Source organism: Bos indicus x Bos taurus, chromosome 3 (genome assembly GCF_003369695.1).
Source record: "Bos indicus x Bos taurus breed Angus x Brahman F1 hybrid chromosome 3, Bos_hybrid_MaternalHap_v2.0, whole genome shotgun sequence".
NCBI lineage: Eukaryota > Metazoa > Chordata > Mammalia > Artiodactyla > Bovidae > Bos > Bos indicus x Bos taurus.
The window spans coordinates 34,691,311-34,705,323 of record NC_040078.1 but is presented as its reverse complement, the minus strand read 5'-3'; the positions used below and the strand labels follow the sequence as shown (position 1 = coordinate 34,705,323).

Genomic DNA, 14,013 nt, shown 5'->3' with positions numbered 1-14,013 from the left:
TGCCTGGAAAATCCCATGGATAGAGGAGCCTGGTGGGATGTAGTGCATGGGATCGCAAAGAGTTGGACATGACTGAGCACACACACACATAGCTCCGTTTTATAGGTAAACATGCTAAGCTAGATTATGAGTCATTTGTCCAAACTCTCTCAGATCAAAATTGAACTTGGGCTCTCCTGCCTAGCTCGTGGTGCTCCAGTCATACCATAGTTAAGTCATTTTCTTAAAATCAGTGCTGCTGCTGCTGCTGCTAAGTCACTTCTGTCGTGTCCCACTCTGTGCGACCCCATAGACGGCAGCCCACCAGGCTCCCCTGTCCCTGGGATTCTCCAGGCAAGAACACTGGAGTGGGTTGCCATTTCCTTCTCCAATTCATGAAAGTGAAAAGTGAAAGTGAAGTCGCTCAGTCGTGTCCAACTCTTATCGACCCCATGGACTGCAACCCACCAGGCTCCTCCGTCCATGGGATTTTCCAGGCAAGAGTACTGGAGTGGGGTGCATTGCCTTCTCCGAAAATCAGTGCAGTTGGTGCCAAATTTGAGTTTGCCTGAGTTAGGCTCTTTTAAAGACTACAAACAGTATGGCTTTGGAAATATTTTTAACGTGTTTGTGTTTATTTTTTTAGTGCTCGGCAAAAACCCAGAACTAATTATTTAGAGGATCGAAAAAATGGATCTAAGCTGATTGTTTTTGTGATTGGAGGGATTACATACTCTGAAATGCGTTGTGCTTATGAAGTTTCTCAGGCACATAAGTCCTGTGAAGTTATTATTGGTAAGACTTGTGTTTTCCTTTTGTCTATTTTTTTAAAACAAACTCTTAGATGCAAAAATATATATGTAAAACTTTATCTTGTAATTTACATTTAGAACTAAATTGTTGAGTGTAAAAAAATATTTTTTGAATCAGTGTGTTTTATCTGATGTACCAGTTTTTTCCTGGTTGACCTTTTGATGATTTTTTAAAATTACAATTTTGATTTTGAGAGAATGAGTTTCAGGAATATTGCATTCTTTAAATATAATTAAATATATCCTTTAAAATATTTCATCCTATCCTTTTCTTGCTTTCATGATTAAATACTTTTTGAAACATTTATTTCTACTACAGAAATATTTTGAAACTTCTTGTGGCTGTGGACCTGACGTTGGCCGAGCCTGTATGGAATTTAGTTTTAAGAATTTCAGTCAAAGCCACTGATACCTAGACTCTCCTGACGTGTGGAGATGCCGCATTTGTACATCAAGCTTCATTCTGTGGTTCTGCTTAACAGTTCTCTGTGACTGAATTCACAGTGACTCTTGCTGTTCTGTCAGGGGGACAGGCTAACCTCTGATTTTGCTCTTCAGTATATCAATATATAGTACAAAGTGGTAACTACAGTACAAAATATAGTAGTGGGCATTGTTTGTGGATTACTGAGCATGCTTAGTGAAGAGGAAGGATTAAAATATTGTAGTTTAGGAAGGCAGCCTACAGAAATTTTGTTAAGCTGCCCCAAGCTACTGCACTTTGTATATTTGAAGGACAAGGCAATATAGTTAGCCAGGGAAAATTGATTTGACTGCTGGCCTCTGAAGATTTATCTTTTCCTCTTCCAGGATCCACGCATATTTTAACACCCAGAAAACTGTTGGATGATATAAAGATGCTGAATAAGCCCAAGGATAAAGTCTCCTTTACTAAAGATGAATAACATTTTGGGTGGGGAGCAATTTAGAGATTCTTATTAATTTGTTCAACTAAAATAGATCAAGACATTGTTGCTCTCATGTAATTTAAACTGTAAATATTTTAAGGAATAATGACTTTCAGATGTGTTTCTTAAGGGACTGTTTATGATTACATATCATTGGATTTGCCATTTTTAATTTAAATATTATTGCTGCTTTGTGGATGATGAGAAGAAATGTTAAAATGCTTTCTAAAAGGAAATGTTTTGAGCTTTGGAACAGAATATATTATAGTTGTGGTTAATTTTTCACAGCCTACCTGTGTACATACTAATTACTTATTAGATACTTGTCTGTCTTATGCTGGAATATAGTTTTTGGGGAAACAATTTTAAATGAAAAGATTATAAAAGTGAAAACTGTAAATTTATATGTATAATAGAATGATTTCCTAAAAGTGCAGTTTTTCTTTCAACTGAAATTCATAACTTCTTTTATATGTAAAGTAATTCAATCATTAATTGCAATATTTTACAGCATTTACTGTCTTGCCAGATATTTCTAAAAAACACAATTTTATATAATTTTGGAATGTTTAAATTATCAAACAAATAATCATGAACATTTTAAGAAAATAAATACATACTTACAAAAATTATCTTTGTTTTTTGGGGGGAGGATGGGAACATTGGGAAACTTTAAATTTCTAAGAGAATTACAAAGAAGGAAAAGAATGTATCCTAATCTTTCCACCAAGGTAACTCCTTTTGACTTAGATGATAATGATGTAGTCTTTGCATAAGGTTGAATAATGTGACGATATGGGTGTACATGTGTTACAACAAAGGGAACCTCTCCTCTCCATTCCCGATCTCTCCTTTTACCTGGCCTCGTCATGTTCTGTCATATAATGGACCCTAATTTTATATATCACTTATCTAAAGAATTTTGCTCTTACAAATAATGCTGCATTGTTTGGGTACATACCTTTGCAAACTTACACAAATATTTCTTTAATGTAAATTTCTAGTGAGGACATAGCTGTCAAAATGTTAGTGCATTTAAAATACTGATACCACCATTTAAAATTTTTATTTAGATAAAGCTATCACTTTTCCTTTATGGCCTCCAAATTTGTATTGTACTTAGAGCTATCTTTGCACCTAAGGTTGTAAATTCACCCATTGATCTTCTAGAGCGTTTTGATGGGTTCATTTTATTTTTCATAGGTAACTCTCACCATCCTGCCGAAACTGATTTTAATATGAGAATGTATGCTAGATATTGTCTCTTAGCATTTGGCATTATGTGCCATGCCTCCCCATTCCATATAACAAGGGATGAAAAGCTAAAAAGGAAGTTTTTCAGACTCAAAAGGTAAGCGGGGTTCTGAACAGGTTAGATTCTGCTTGTCTTTATATTTGCATTTGGTCGGGGTTTTGAAGGTAGAAAGGAGGCAGAGGCCATCTGCTGTAGCTGTGCCAGTGGACAAGTAAGTTCCTACCTTCAGTTGTTTGTAGCAACCAGACTGCACGCTTTAGTGTCTGTCACCTGCCTCATGGCAATGAGGCAGCTGGTGGCACTACCTTCCTATTCCCTGGGTCAGATTGTGATATGACATGAGACTAAAAATAGAGTCCCAAGTTTCTTCCCCTGCAGCTTTTCCCATGATTTTTAAGGACTAAATTCTCTATATTAAAACACTCTCTTCTTAAAATATCTAGAGGAGTTTCTATTCCTTCAGAGAACCCTAACTGATACAGTATTTAACAAAGATCCATTTTTATTTCTTTCTAAATAGATACCGTACCAAATTTTATTGGACAATCCCTCTTTACCCAATTAATCTGAAATACCTTGCTCATAAACTAAGTTTGAATTTTGGCCTGTTTCTACATTCTTTTTTATTGATTTATAGTTTATTTTCTTCTATTTTATATTTTAAAATTTCTATTGGAGTATAGTTGATTTACAATGCTGTGTTAGTTTCAAGTGTGCAGGAAAATGAAATCAGTTATACATATACGTCTGTCCACTCTTTAGCTTCTTTTCCCATCTAAGTCAGAGTTCGCTGTGCTATTCAGTAGGTCCTTATTAGTTATCCATTTTATATTTAGTAGAATATATATGTCAATCCCAATCTTCCAGTTTATTCCCTGTTTTAGAGATTTTTTTTTTTAAATGTGGACCGCTTTTTTAAAGTCTTTTTTTAATGTTTTACAACACTGCTTCAGTTCTGTTGTGGCCTTTTGGCTGCAAGGCATGTGGGATCCCAGCTCCCCAACCAGGGATCCAACCTGCACCCCTGCACTGGAAAGTAAAGTCCCAATCACTGGGCCCCCGGGAAGTCCCTCTAATTTATTAATCACCATTATTTATTTGGCTGTGCTGGGTCTTAGTCGCGGCACACAGGATCTTTGAACTTTGTGCTGCATGGGGAGTTTTGGTTGGAGCATGCAAACTCTTAGCTGGGGCATGTGGGATATAGTTTCCCGACCAGGGATCAGACCTCCGCTCCCTGCATTGGGAGTGTGGCGTCCTACCAGTGGGCCACCAGGGAAGTCCCTCCCTATTTTAATTCAGGTTGTGTTAATAGGTAGACATAATCTCTATTCCACCCATACCAGAATTAGCATTATTTTTTTCAGAAATTCTCTGGGTATTGCATTTTTTAAAAGTGAACTTTAGCATCATTTTGTTAATATCAAAAGTTATTTTGATATTTTCATTAGGTTCATAGTGAACTTATAGGTTGATTCAGGGAAAATACGACCTTAAGAATCATTATTTTCTTTATACAGGTATTGCATATCACCATAGTATTTTTCATGGTTCCACATAAGTTGGATCTTCTATCATGTTTTTCAGACAGAATTTTTTTATATATAGGAAAGTTACTGTTTTGACATATTAATTTCAGAACTTGCTATTTTACTAAGTAATGCTAATAAAAGAATGTGCAAATGCTTTTATATGTGAGGCAGTTTTTAAGTGCTTATATTACATCATTTAATCTTCTCATTTAATCCTTTGAAAATAGGCACTATTATCATCTCCATTTTAAAGCTTAGGAAAGCTAAGGTACAAAAAGTTTATATAATTTAACCTGGATGACATGTGTATGTGGAGAGGAAAGGTTTGACATTAATAAACTTTTGTTTTTTTTTAATTGAAGTATAGTTGATTTACAATGTGTTAGTGGTGTTGTACAGCAAAATGATTCAATTGTGCATACACGTACACTTCTTTTGGATAGTGAATATCGTTCTCTGTGCTATACAGTAGGACTTTGTTGTTCATCCATGCTTTACATAAAAGCTTATATCTACCAGTCCCAACACTCTGTCCCTCCTCCAACCCCCTCTGCCTTGGCAACCACCAGTCTAATAAACAGCTTTCTTTGAATGCTGAGCGTGAGAACAGTACACTGCCAGTGAGAAGGCTAATCTTTTGGTGTCTGCATTTTATCTGAGATCTTCAATATGCCTTGCTAGCTATCTGTCCAGGGTTAGTACGTGTATGGAACAGATCCACACTAATCCAATGCCCTGTGACAAACGGAACTAAGAGTGTGATGACAGCAAACGCTGGTCCATCCAGTCACTTCAGACCGCAGTGGTCCCTGTGTCCTGTCACTCTGATAAGAGATCCTGTAGGCCTACGTTTCATATGCATTTTAGACTTAGAGTTGGAGAGACCCCTTTGTTTCTTGAATTTCTTACTGAATTTGAAGATGTAAGGTCATTACACATAAATTCCGAATATAAACTGATTCCCCACCCAGATTTGGGGATTTTTTTTTTTTTGCAGATTCTGGTACAAAGACCCTGAAAAACACTTTTGTTGTTGCTCCTAACTGAAATGATTGACTCACAATCTATGAAGCACATTTTTGCTTCCTGTTGAGATGTACTTGGTTTATAAAGTGTAGTGGATTCATATCATTCAGTCATACTCACAAAAATTAAATAAAAACAGCAGTTCACAAAAATTCTTGAATTTGAGCTAAATCCAAGCGGGCCAGATCCTGGTGGTGTGTTTGTTAACTTGTGATGCTTCCATAACTCAGTTCTGCTATAGGTATTTGTACCCTTTGTGAGTCCCTTCAGGATACAAGAGGATTTCTTTTAAAATCAAAGGAACAAGAAATGTTTTCCTCCCACAGTAAAAGTTCTACTACCAAAGCAACATTTTGGTTATTAAATATAAATATATATTCCTATTTAGTATGAATTTGGTCTATTTTAAATAATTCACTAAGATTACAATTGAAAGGTATGTTAGATGAATTTTCATTTGTAAAATCTAATAGTTAACTCAGACAGTAAATGCCTTCTACCAAGAGTCCCACTCATGCTGCCGAGTCCCTGGACTCAGCATTCGATACACAATTACTTTTTTTTTAATTTTTTGGCTATACCACTCAAAATGCAGGATCTTAGTTCCCTGACCAGGAATTGAACCTGTGCCCCCTGAATTGGAAGAGTCTTAACCACTGGACTGCCAGGGAAGTCCTAGATACAATTACTTTTACTTTAGAAGCTTGTTCTTGCTTATTATTGCAGCAGAATTAGAAGAGATCTGTCAAGTCTCATGAGGGAGGAGATAGCCAAAAACTATTGAGTCAGTAAATATAAAATTATCCTTATAAATCAGAGTCTAGCTCTCTTCCAGAATTCCTTAAGGGCATAGCCCGATTTCTGTTTCTTGGATTAGACGATTTGGTGATTGTTTATAATGATACTCATCAAGGAAATACAAATTACACTTGGAATATGGTTTAATAAGGCAGGGATGGGTCATATTTTTAAATAATTACAATAGTAAGTTTCTATAAAGGTTAATTTCTGGGGTAAGGGACATTCATTTATGGCAGTCCCTTCTAATTTGGATGCCTTGGATTTGCTTCAGGTCTGCACGAACTTTTAAAAATTGTATGCAAAATCATGCATTTCATACCACTTTTAGAGGAGCATGGGGCAGGGAGGCTCCCTAACTTTCATCAAATTCTCAAAGAGGGTTGAATCCCCAAAAGTTTAAGTAGTACAGTCCATGGGGTTGCAAAGAGTCGGACACGACTGAGCGACTTCACTCACTCACTCACTCAGTCCCAGGAAAGAGGGAAAGAGCCAGTAACCTGCTACTCTGTCATTACGGAGGTTGAGCATCAGTCCTTAAAAGCAGCAAATCAGGACTTAATCCCTGCATGCAGTTTTGCCTAGGTAAGTTTCATTAATCCAGGACAGTTATTTTTCCATATTTCTGACTTCAGGAGATCTCTAAGTAAATAATATATAAAACAATCATAAGAATTCCATTAAGTACTGAAAGTAAATGAAAAGTAAAGAGCCTCTCTTGAGGCTTCGGGTTGAATTTCCTAGAAGCCCACTGAATATTTTTGTGTATCTTTCCATAAAATGTATATGCTCTTTGAAAAACAAATGAAGTCACACATATTTCTTATTAGCTTGCTTTTCTTCACTATCTTACAGATTATACACCTCATTCTTTTCAGTGGCTGCAGAGAATTAACTGTATGACTGTCATTTTTGAAATTAAATTTCACCTTTATTTGGCTGCTCCAAGTCTTTATCGCTGCATGTGGGATCTTTGATCTTCCTTGCAGCATGCAGGATCTTTAGTTACAGCATGCAGGAATCTTTCAATTGAGGCATGTGGGATCAAATTCCCTGACCAGGGATCGAACCCAGGCCCTCTGTTTTGGGAGCTCAGGCTTAGCCACTGGATGACCAGAGAAGTCCTGACTGTAATTGTTTTTGAATCATCATAGAGGGTATTAGATGTGTTCCATTTGTGAGCCCTTCCCATCAGTGGCCATCCTCATACACATTATGTGACATATTGTTTGAGTGACTTAAAAGCAAAATCCTAGTAGTGGAATTGCTGCTCAGAAAGTAAACACTTCCAGAATTTGTAGAATTTGGTAGCAATTATTGAGTTGCCTTTCAACAGAGTGGCACTAATATGTACTTCTATCAGCAGTGTATGAGACCACTCATCTCCCCCATCTTCCCTGACACAGCCTGGGTTTTCCAAACTTTAGTTTTTGCCATACTGACAGGTAAAAGTATATGTTACTGTTTTCATTTCTTTTATTATGAGTTAGTAACATTTATTTTTAAATATGTGTTGACTTTGATTTTTAAGAATCAGAGGTCCATTTTTTAAAAAAATTGTGTCCTCCATTTCTTTCAATTTTGATGTTTTCTCTAGAAAGTCATCTTCATAAGTTGTATAATAAGTAAAATACCTTTGGAGGGAAGACCAAGTTTTCTCTGCATTTTTTTTTTAATCCTTGGTTGCCTTGAGTCAAACTAGTATTTCAACTTTTTCCTCCATCTTTGTACTTTGGCAAGATCTTCTGCAATAGTTCTAATCATTTGATCAGTAGTTTGTTTCAGAATGGTTGCTGTCCTTAGGGCATGATCCAAAGACGAGTTTAAAATCTACAGAGGAAAAGTCCACACATTTTGGTTACAGAAATTTACTACTGCTCCTGGTAATTGGGTTATCTCATTATTAAACATTGCAAAGTGGAATTTTTGGAGTATTCTGTTTTCCACCCAGTCTATTTCTGTTTTTGAGAGCTGGTTTCCTAGGAAACCAGTGTGAGATGGAATATATTTTGTAGAGAAAGGGACAGAAAAAAAGATAAACACGTGACCGATGAGCATGAATCAGAGGATGAGGTCAGCAACCTGCTGGGCTGTTTCCCTGCTGTGGAAAAAGAGATCTGTGAGAAGGAAGAAAGACTCTTGGGATGAGGGGCACTGAAGGGGATTTAGGGCCCGTAGCCGCTGAGGGGCACACAGGGATGTGGCGCGTGCTTGTGGCGACATTGAAAGTGACCTGACTGAGAACAAAACTGCTGGCAGCTCTAACCCCAGTGTCACTGGAACAAACTTGTGAACGGCACACTGGGAAATCCTAGAGCTGAGGCACCACCCACAAAACACTTTCTCAGGAAATTTCCCTGGGAACCAATTTAGGAATAACACAAACCATGTGGCTGCTCAGGCTGTGTGTCTTTATGTTAATGCTGAGCACGAGTTGTTTCAGCAGAACACTTTTTGATGCTCTCATACTGTAATAACGTAAAAGCCATCAGTTTTGTAGTTAGGAAGACCAAACTCACAAGCTGCAAGGTCCTCACCTCAGATTCCGTTTCTTTGTTACTGCTAAAGTTGCTGGAGGATGTGTTTTCAGAAATCCTGCAGGAGTGGGAATGGGGGGAGAGTGTAGCAAGGTCTGACCTGTAAGAAAGGCAAAAGCACATTGATACTTGTGTAAAGCACCCTCTTCAACTCTGTGGTTCAGTAATGGCTGTGTGTGTGTGTGAGGAGTTGGTGCACCATCTGCACAGAACCAAGATGCAAACCCAAGAACTCCCAGGTGGCTGTATTCATACACACTGCACCGCCCCAGGCAGTGCGTAGTAGGGTTCACACTGAATGAGTGTGACTGCACAGCCTGAACTCTGCTACACTGTCAAGTCTGCCTCCTAAATAGCTCTTAAATACTAGTCTTCTCTCTTTCCTTTTCTACCACCCTTAGCTAAGCTGCCATCATCCCACCTGGCTTATTGTACTGGTCTCTTATTTGGCTTCTGTGCTCCAGTCCTTGACTCCTCTAATCCATTTCCTCTCCCTTAGTAGTGAGAGTGATCTTTTAAAACACGAGGAAGCTTTAAAAAACACTCTGGTTAAAAAAAAAAAAATCTCATTGTCTACCCATTAAACCTGAGACTCCTTCCTGCAGCCGACAAGCCCTTGCACAGCCTGGCCATGCCCATCCCACCAGCCTTCCCTCACCTATCCTGCCCCACTGCCTCACCCTCTTTTAGGCTCCTGCCACATTGTTCCTGAACTTGCCAAGGGCTTTTCCACACCAGGAGGCTCTCTCAGACTGGCATTTCTTCGCTCGTGCTCTTCCATCCTTGCTGACTCATTCATACTTACTCTTTGGAACTCAGCTTCTCTAAACCACCATATTAGGTAATAGTACTCTATGCCCCCTTTTCCTCTACCAAAAAAGTAAGAGCAGAGACAGTAGTTGACTTTGTCACTGTGTCCTCAGGACAAGCACAATGTCCTGCTATTGACACTCAAATATTTGTTGAAAGAATAACTGAATGATTGAAATACTAGCCAGATAAAGGTTTGAATCCTGACTACTACCTAAGATCTAGGTCAGGGGCCCCCACCTCTGGGATCTGATGCCTGACAATCTGAGGTGGCACTGATGTAATAATAATAGAAATAAAGTGCACAATAAATGTGCTTGAATCATCCCGGAACCCCCATGGAAAAGCTGTCTTGCACAAAACTGGCCCCTGATGTCAAAAAGGTTGGGGACCGCTGCTGTAGGTGATCATGGGCAGACAATAGTGCACTAAGCACACTGCATACACCAAATGGGTGGTCATTTTGTTCATCATACTTACTTTCTTGATATGGGTTCACATCCGTCATTAGAGGATTTTGGATTTGCTTTTTGGAAACAGATCCATTTTGGTTTTGAATGAGCTGAAAAAATGTTAGCTGTGGTCAGATTCAGAGCACAAAAATGATCCCCAAATCCAATGGTGGGTATATGGCTATCCTTTCCTGAACTTTTCTGTATAAGTGAAATATTTCATAAAGTTTTAATAAGGAAATAGACCTAGGGAACATGGAAAGTAGCCATTGAGTATTCTGAATTCAAGAAAAGAAATTCAACGTTTAAAAGGAGTTTTATTAGCAGACAAGAAACCAGGAGTCTAAGTTCCTTTGGTGCTAGCTGGGTGACCTGGGCATATCTATGGGTTCAACTTCTTCATCTGGCAAATGGAGGGATGATATTTTCCAAGCGCTTGGACCAAATGGATTTCTAAAGTCCTCTCTACTTTAGGAGCAAGGATTCTAGGAGTCAGAAACTAAAAAATTATGTTACTAAGACAATCCTAGAAAATAGAGACTAAACAGATAAGATAAATGTAAGAAAGTCACCACGGGAGACATGAAAAGCTCCAGGGAAGGGAAGAGAGGCAAAGCGTGTGTGTGCTCCGTTGCGTCCACCTCTTGGCAACCCCTTGGACTGCAGCCCACCACGCTACCCTGTCCATGGAATTTTCCAGGCAAGAACACTGGAGTGGGTTGCCACTTCCTACCTCAAGGGATCTTCCCGATCCAGAGATCGAACCCATGTCTCCTGTGTCTCCTGCACTGGCAGGTGGATTCCTTTGCACTAAGCCACCCCGGAAGCACAGTGGCCAACAAATCTGCTTTCTCTGTCACTGAGGCTCCCTTTCCCCCCTTCTCTTGCCTCTCCTCTCTTCTCTGTTTTCCTTCTTTCTCCTTTGGTCTCCTGCCATATCCACTGGTCTCTAATATCTCAGCTTCACTCCCTCTCAGGAGGGTCCCACTTGACAAGGGGACAGGGAGGGATTATCCCTCAGACATGGAAGGCAAGGTAGGAGCCAGAAAGTCCAAATTTAGTCACACTGCACCCTGACTTACTTGTCATGACAAACAGTGGTACTAATGACCTCAGTCTTAACTCCTTGGTCATCTCATTCTTTATTTGTAGAAACTGAGAGTTGGAAAGGGTTATAGAGTCATCTGGTCCCATTCTCATTCAGTCTACAGATGTACAACATCCTGACAAAGTACCGTGTATCTCAGCCTGCAGGTGGAACTCACGACCTCCTGCAACAGCCTGCTCCACTTTCTGTCCTTTCTGGAGGGTCTCTTAAACACTGAACAAAAGACGCCTCCCTGAGACTTCTACCCTCTTGGCCACTGTACATTTACTAATGGCGTTTCAACATCACTTGTCAAACGACTCAATTGCTTTCCTCATTCATATATTAGAATGAGAAGTCTCATGTGCTGTTGACCCCAAAACCAAGGAGATAGTAAAGAAATGTGCCTGTTGCTTCTGTGGAGTCTTAGGGACTGTCACCTCAACAGAACACATCCAGTTGGAGGATTGGGCAGCTGGGGGTGGGTAGGGGAGACACAGCTGAGGTCAGTCTGCTAAACACAATTCTTTAGTCTTGGGCATCGCAACTGTGAAAGGTCAGAAACATTCTCTCTGGTGCCCTGTCCCCAGCAATGGAAAGAGCTCTGAAGGTATGAACTCACCCATGAGGAAAGGATGTCGGAGAACCAGACCCGGTTGTTTTTCAGAAGCAAGACAAGGGTGTGCCCTCCCCACTTTGTGTTCCCTTGGTCCACTCTGCTCTCTTAGCACTTAACCACATCTTGCCGTGAACTTTCCTCATTAGAGTATGAGTTCCTTTTTTTCAACAGGTTGTAAACTCCTTGAGAGGAGGTAGCCATTGTCTTATTCATCTTTATAAATAAATGTTTGTGGGATTTTAGGTATTTCCAAAGACAGCAAAATTTTGCATTGAAATTAGCAACATGATATTGAAGGAGTGTAAAAATAGTCTATTTCTTTACATACTGACTTTTACTGGGGATGTATTTAAAGCTTTTCCCCCTTCTGAATAATAACAATAATAGTGGCCGTTAGTCATTTGCTCATCAAATATTTATGACTTGTTGCCAGATTACACTGGTATAGCACTTCGTACTTCAAAGTCCTTTATTGCTAGGACTGCATATCTACCAGCCCAGCCCCTTGCCATCCCGGTGTCGGGCTGGATGTGGAAGTGTCAGATGAGTGCTGGAGACCAGGCAGCACACTCAGCAGGTGCTCAGCATATGGTAACAGTGGCCAGTGTGACATGTGTCTCCCATGGAGGGAGTCTAGGTTATTTACAAAGATGGGATCATGCAGGAGATGTACTTACTCGGTGAAGAATTATTTTCATTTAAATAGCGGAGCTGAGCAAAGGCACTTCTTTCTGTATGATTAAAGAAATTCTGTCCTGGGGTGTTGTATCTATAATGAAATTCTGAAAAGAAAAGATTAAAAATGCAACTCATTGCCTGCAAACAACCGTTGTGCTCACTTACAGACAGAGAACCAGATACAGCCTGTTTTTTTATCCTGAGGTGGCCGAGTCGCTTTCACCTTTAGGTGGTTCTTTCCTGCAGACTCTCTGCGAGTTAAGAATCTTAGTGCCACAGTTCTCACACTTACTACTCTGCAGTCCAATCCGAGATGCAGAACAGCAGCTGTATCCTGTATCAGAACCTGAAAAAGCCCAAGTTATGCAAAGGAAGTGTGAGGTTTTTATTACTATAATCCTAAAATGTGCTTTGGACAGTAGAGCTCTGATCATGCAAAATATGCATTAGCCCCAGAGTGTTCAATTTTCCCTGGGGGAAATTTATCACACAGGTTGCCAGCATAGGGGTGATATTTTGGACACCGCCCCCCCGCCTTATGACAACTGAGAGGTGTTTTGATAAGTATCAGTTCTGATAGGAAAGTCTCAAGATTTGCCCAGCACATGTAGGTCTTCTAATGGATGGATCTGTGAGAATTTGGCCCACTGAATTATCAGACCATCTCGCATTTGTAATTATTTCTCAAGATTTGCCCTGATACATCCACATTTTCTTCTCAGACCCTACAGTGGCCAAGAGCTTATTATCCAGGCAACTGGAAAGATGGTTTTCCTCTACAACACATTCATAAATCCATATGGGAACTTGAATCATAGCTTTGCCCTCATCAGAACCACAGAGAAGCTAGTAGTAGAGAGCATGTGTATCTGGTGCAGGTCTGGGTCTTGTTTGGCTGGCTGTGGGCAGTGGCGCTCTCCAGGAAGGCCAGAGCATGGGAGCCTGGGTCCAGCAGGTGAGTATGTCACACTCGGGTGTCCAAGCAACATCTCGATTCCAGCAGAGAAGGGGTTGGGGGACAAAACTGCTGCCAGTGCTATTAATGCCTGCCTTGCTGCACTCATGGTTACAATTGTCTACCAAAGTGTAAATCACAAATGGAGTGAGCTCTAGGAAGGTTTTTTCCCTTCCCCAAGTCTCAGTCAGTAGTCACTGAATGCCTTCTAATTCAGAACTCAAGGAAATTACAAATAGAGGAAGAATGATGTGCACCCTGGGCTGGCTGTGTTGTACAAGGGAAAGAACGTAGGCCTGAGTTTGAAGCCTGATTCTGCTACGTACTGACTGTGATGGTTGGTAATATGTCACAAACTCTAACGTGCTCCTCAAAGGATAGAACCTAATTCCTCTCTCAATTGTGGTTGGATTTAGTGACTTGCTTTTAACAAATAGAATATAGTGGTAATGATGTTGTGTAACTTCTAAAACTAGGTTGTAAGAGTCATTTAAACTTCCATCTCAGTCTTTCTCTTAGATCACTTGCCTGGGGGAAGGAGGCTTCCAGATCATAATGACATTCA

The 14,013-nt window shown here is 39.8% G+C and overlaps 2 protein-coding genes across 4 annotated transcripts in view; one reads left to right on the top strand and one right to left on the bottom strand.

Annotated features, from left to right (window-relative positions):
• STXBP3 (syntaxin binding protein 3) overlaps nt 1-2,328 on the top strand; it is a 54,312-nt gene extending 51,984 nt beyond the window's left edge. The window contains exons 18-19 of one of the 3 annotated variants that reach the window (XM_027536332.1): nt 626-774; nt 1,602-2,328. In XM_027536332.1, the coding sequence (XP_027392133.1) occupies nt 626-774; nt 1,602-1,696 (244 nt within the window). In that variant the 3' untranslated portion in view covers nt 1,697-2,328. The other 2 variants (XM_027536334.1, XM_027536333.1) reach the window with 2 other exon arrangements.
• Nucleotides 2,329-7,357: 5,029 nt separating this feature from the next.
• Nucleotides 7,358-14,013, bottom strand: part of AKNAD1 (AKNA domain containing 1) — a 45,473-nt gene continuing 38,817 nt past the window's right edge. The window contains exons 11-15 of the mRNA XM_027538238.1: nt 12,717-12,839; nt 12,493-12,597; nt 10,138-10,219; nt 8,848-8,947; nt 7,358-8,140 (exon numbers count right to left, since the gene is read on the bottom strand). Coding sequence (XP_027394039.1) covers nt 8,009-8,140; nt 8,848-8,947; nt 10,138-10,219; nt 12,493-12,597; nt 12,717-12,839 — 542 coding nt within the window. The 3' untranslated portion in view covers nt 7,358-8,008. The remainder of the gene's footprint in view (nt 8,141-8,847; nt 8,948-10,137; nt 10,220-12,492; nt 12,598-12,716; nt 12,840-14,013) is intronic.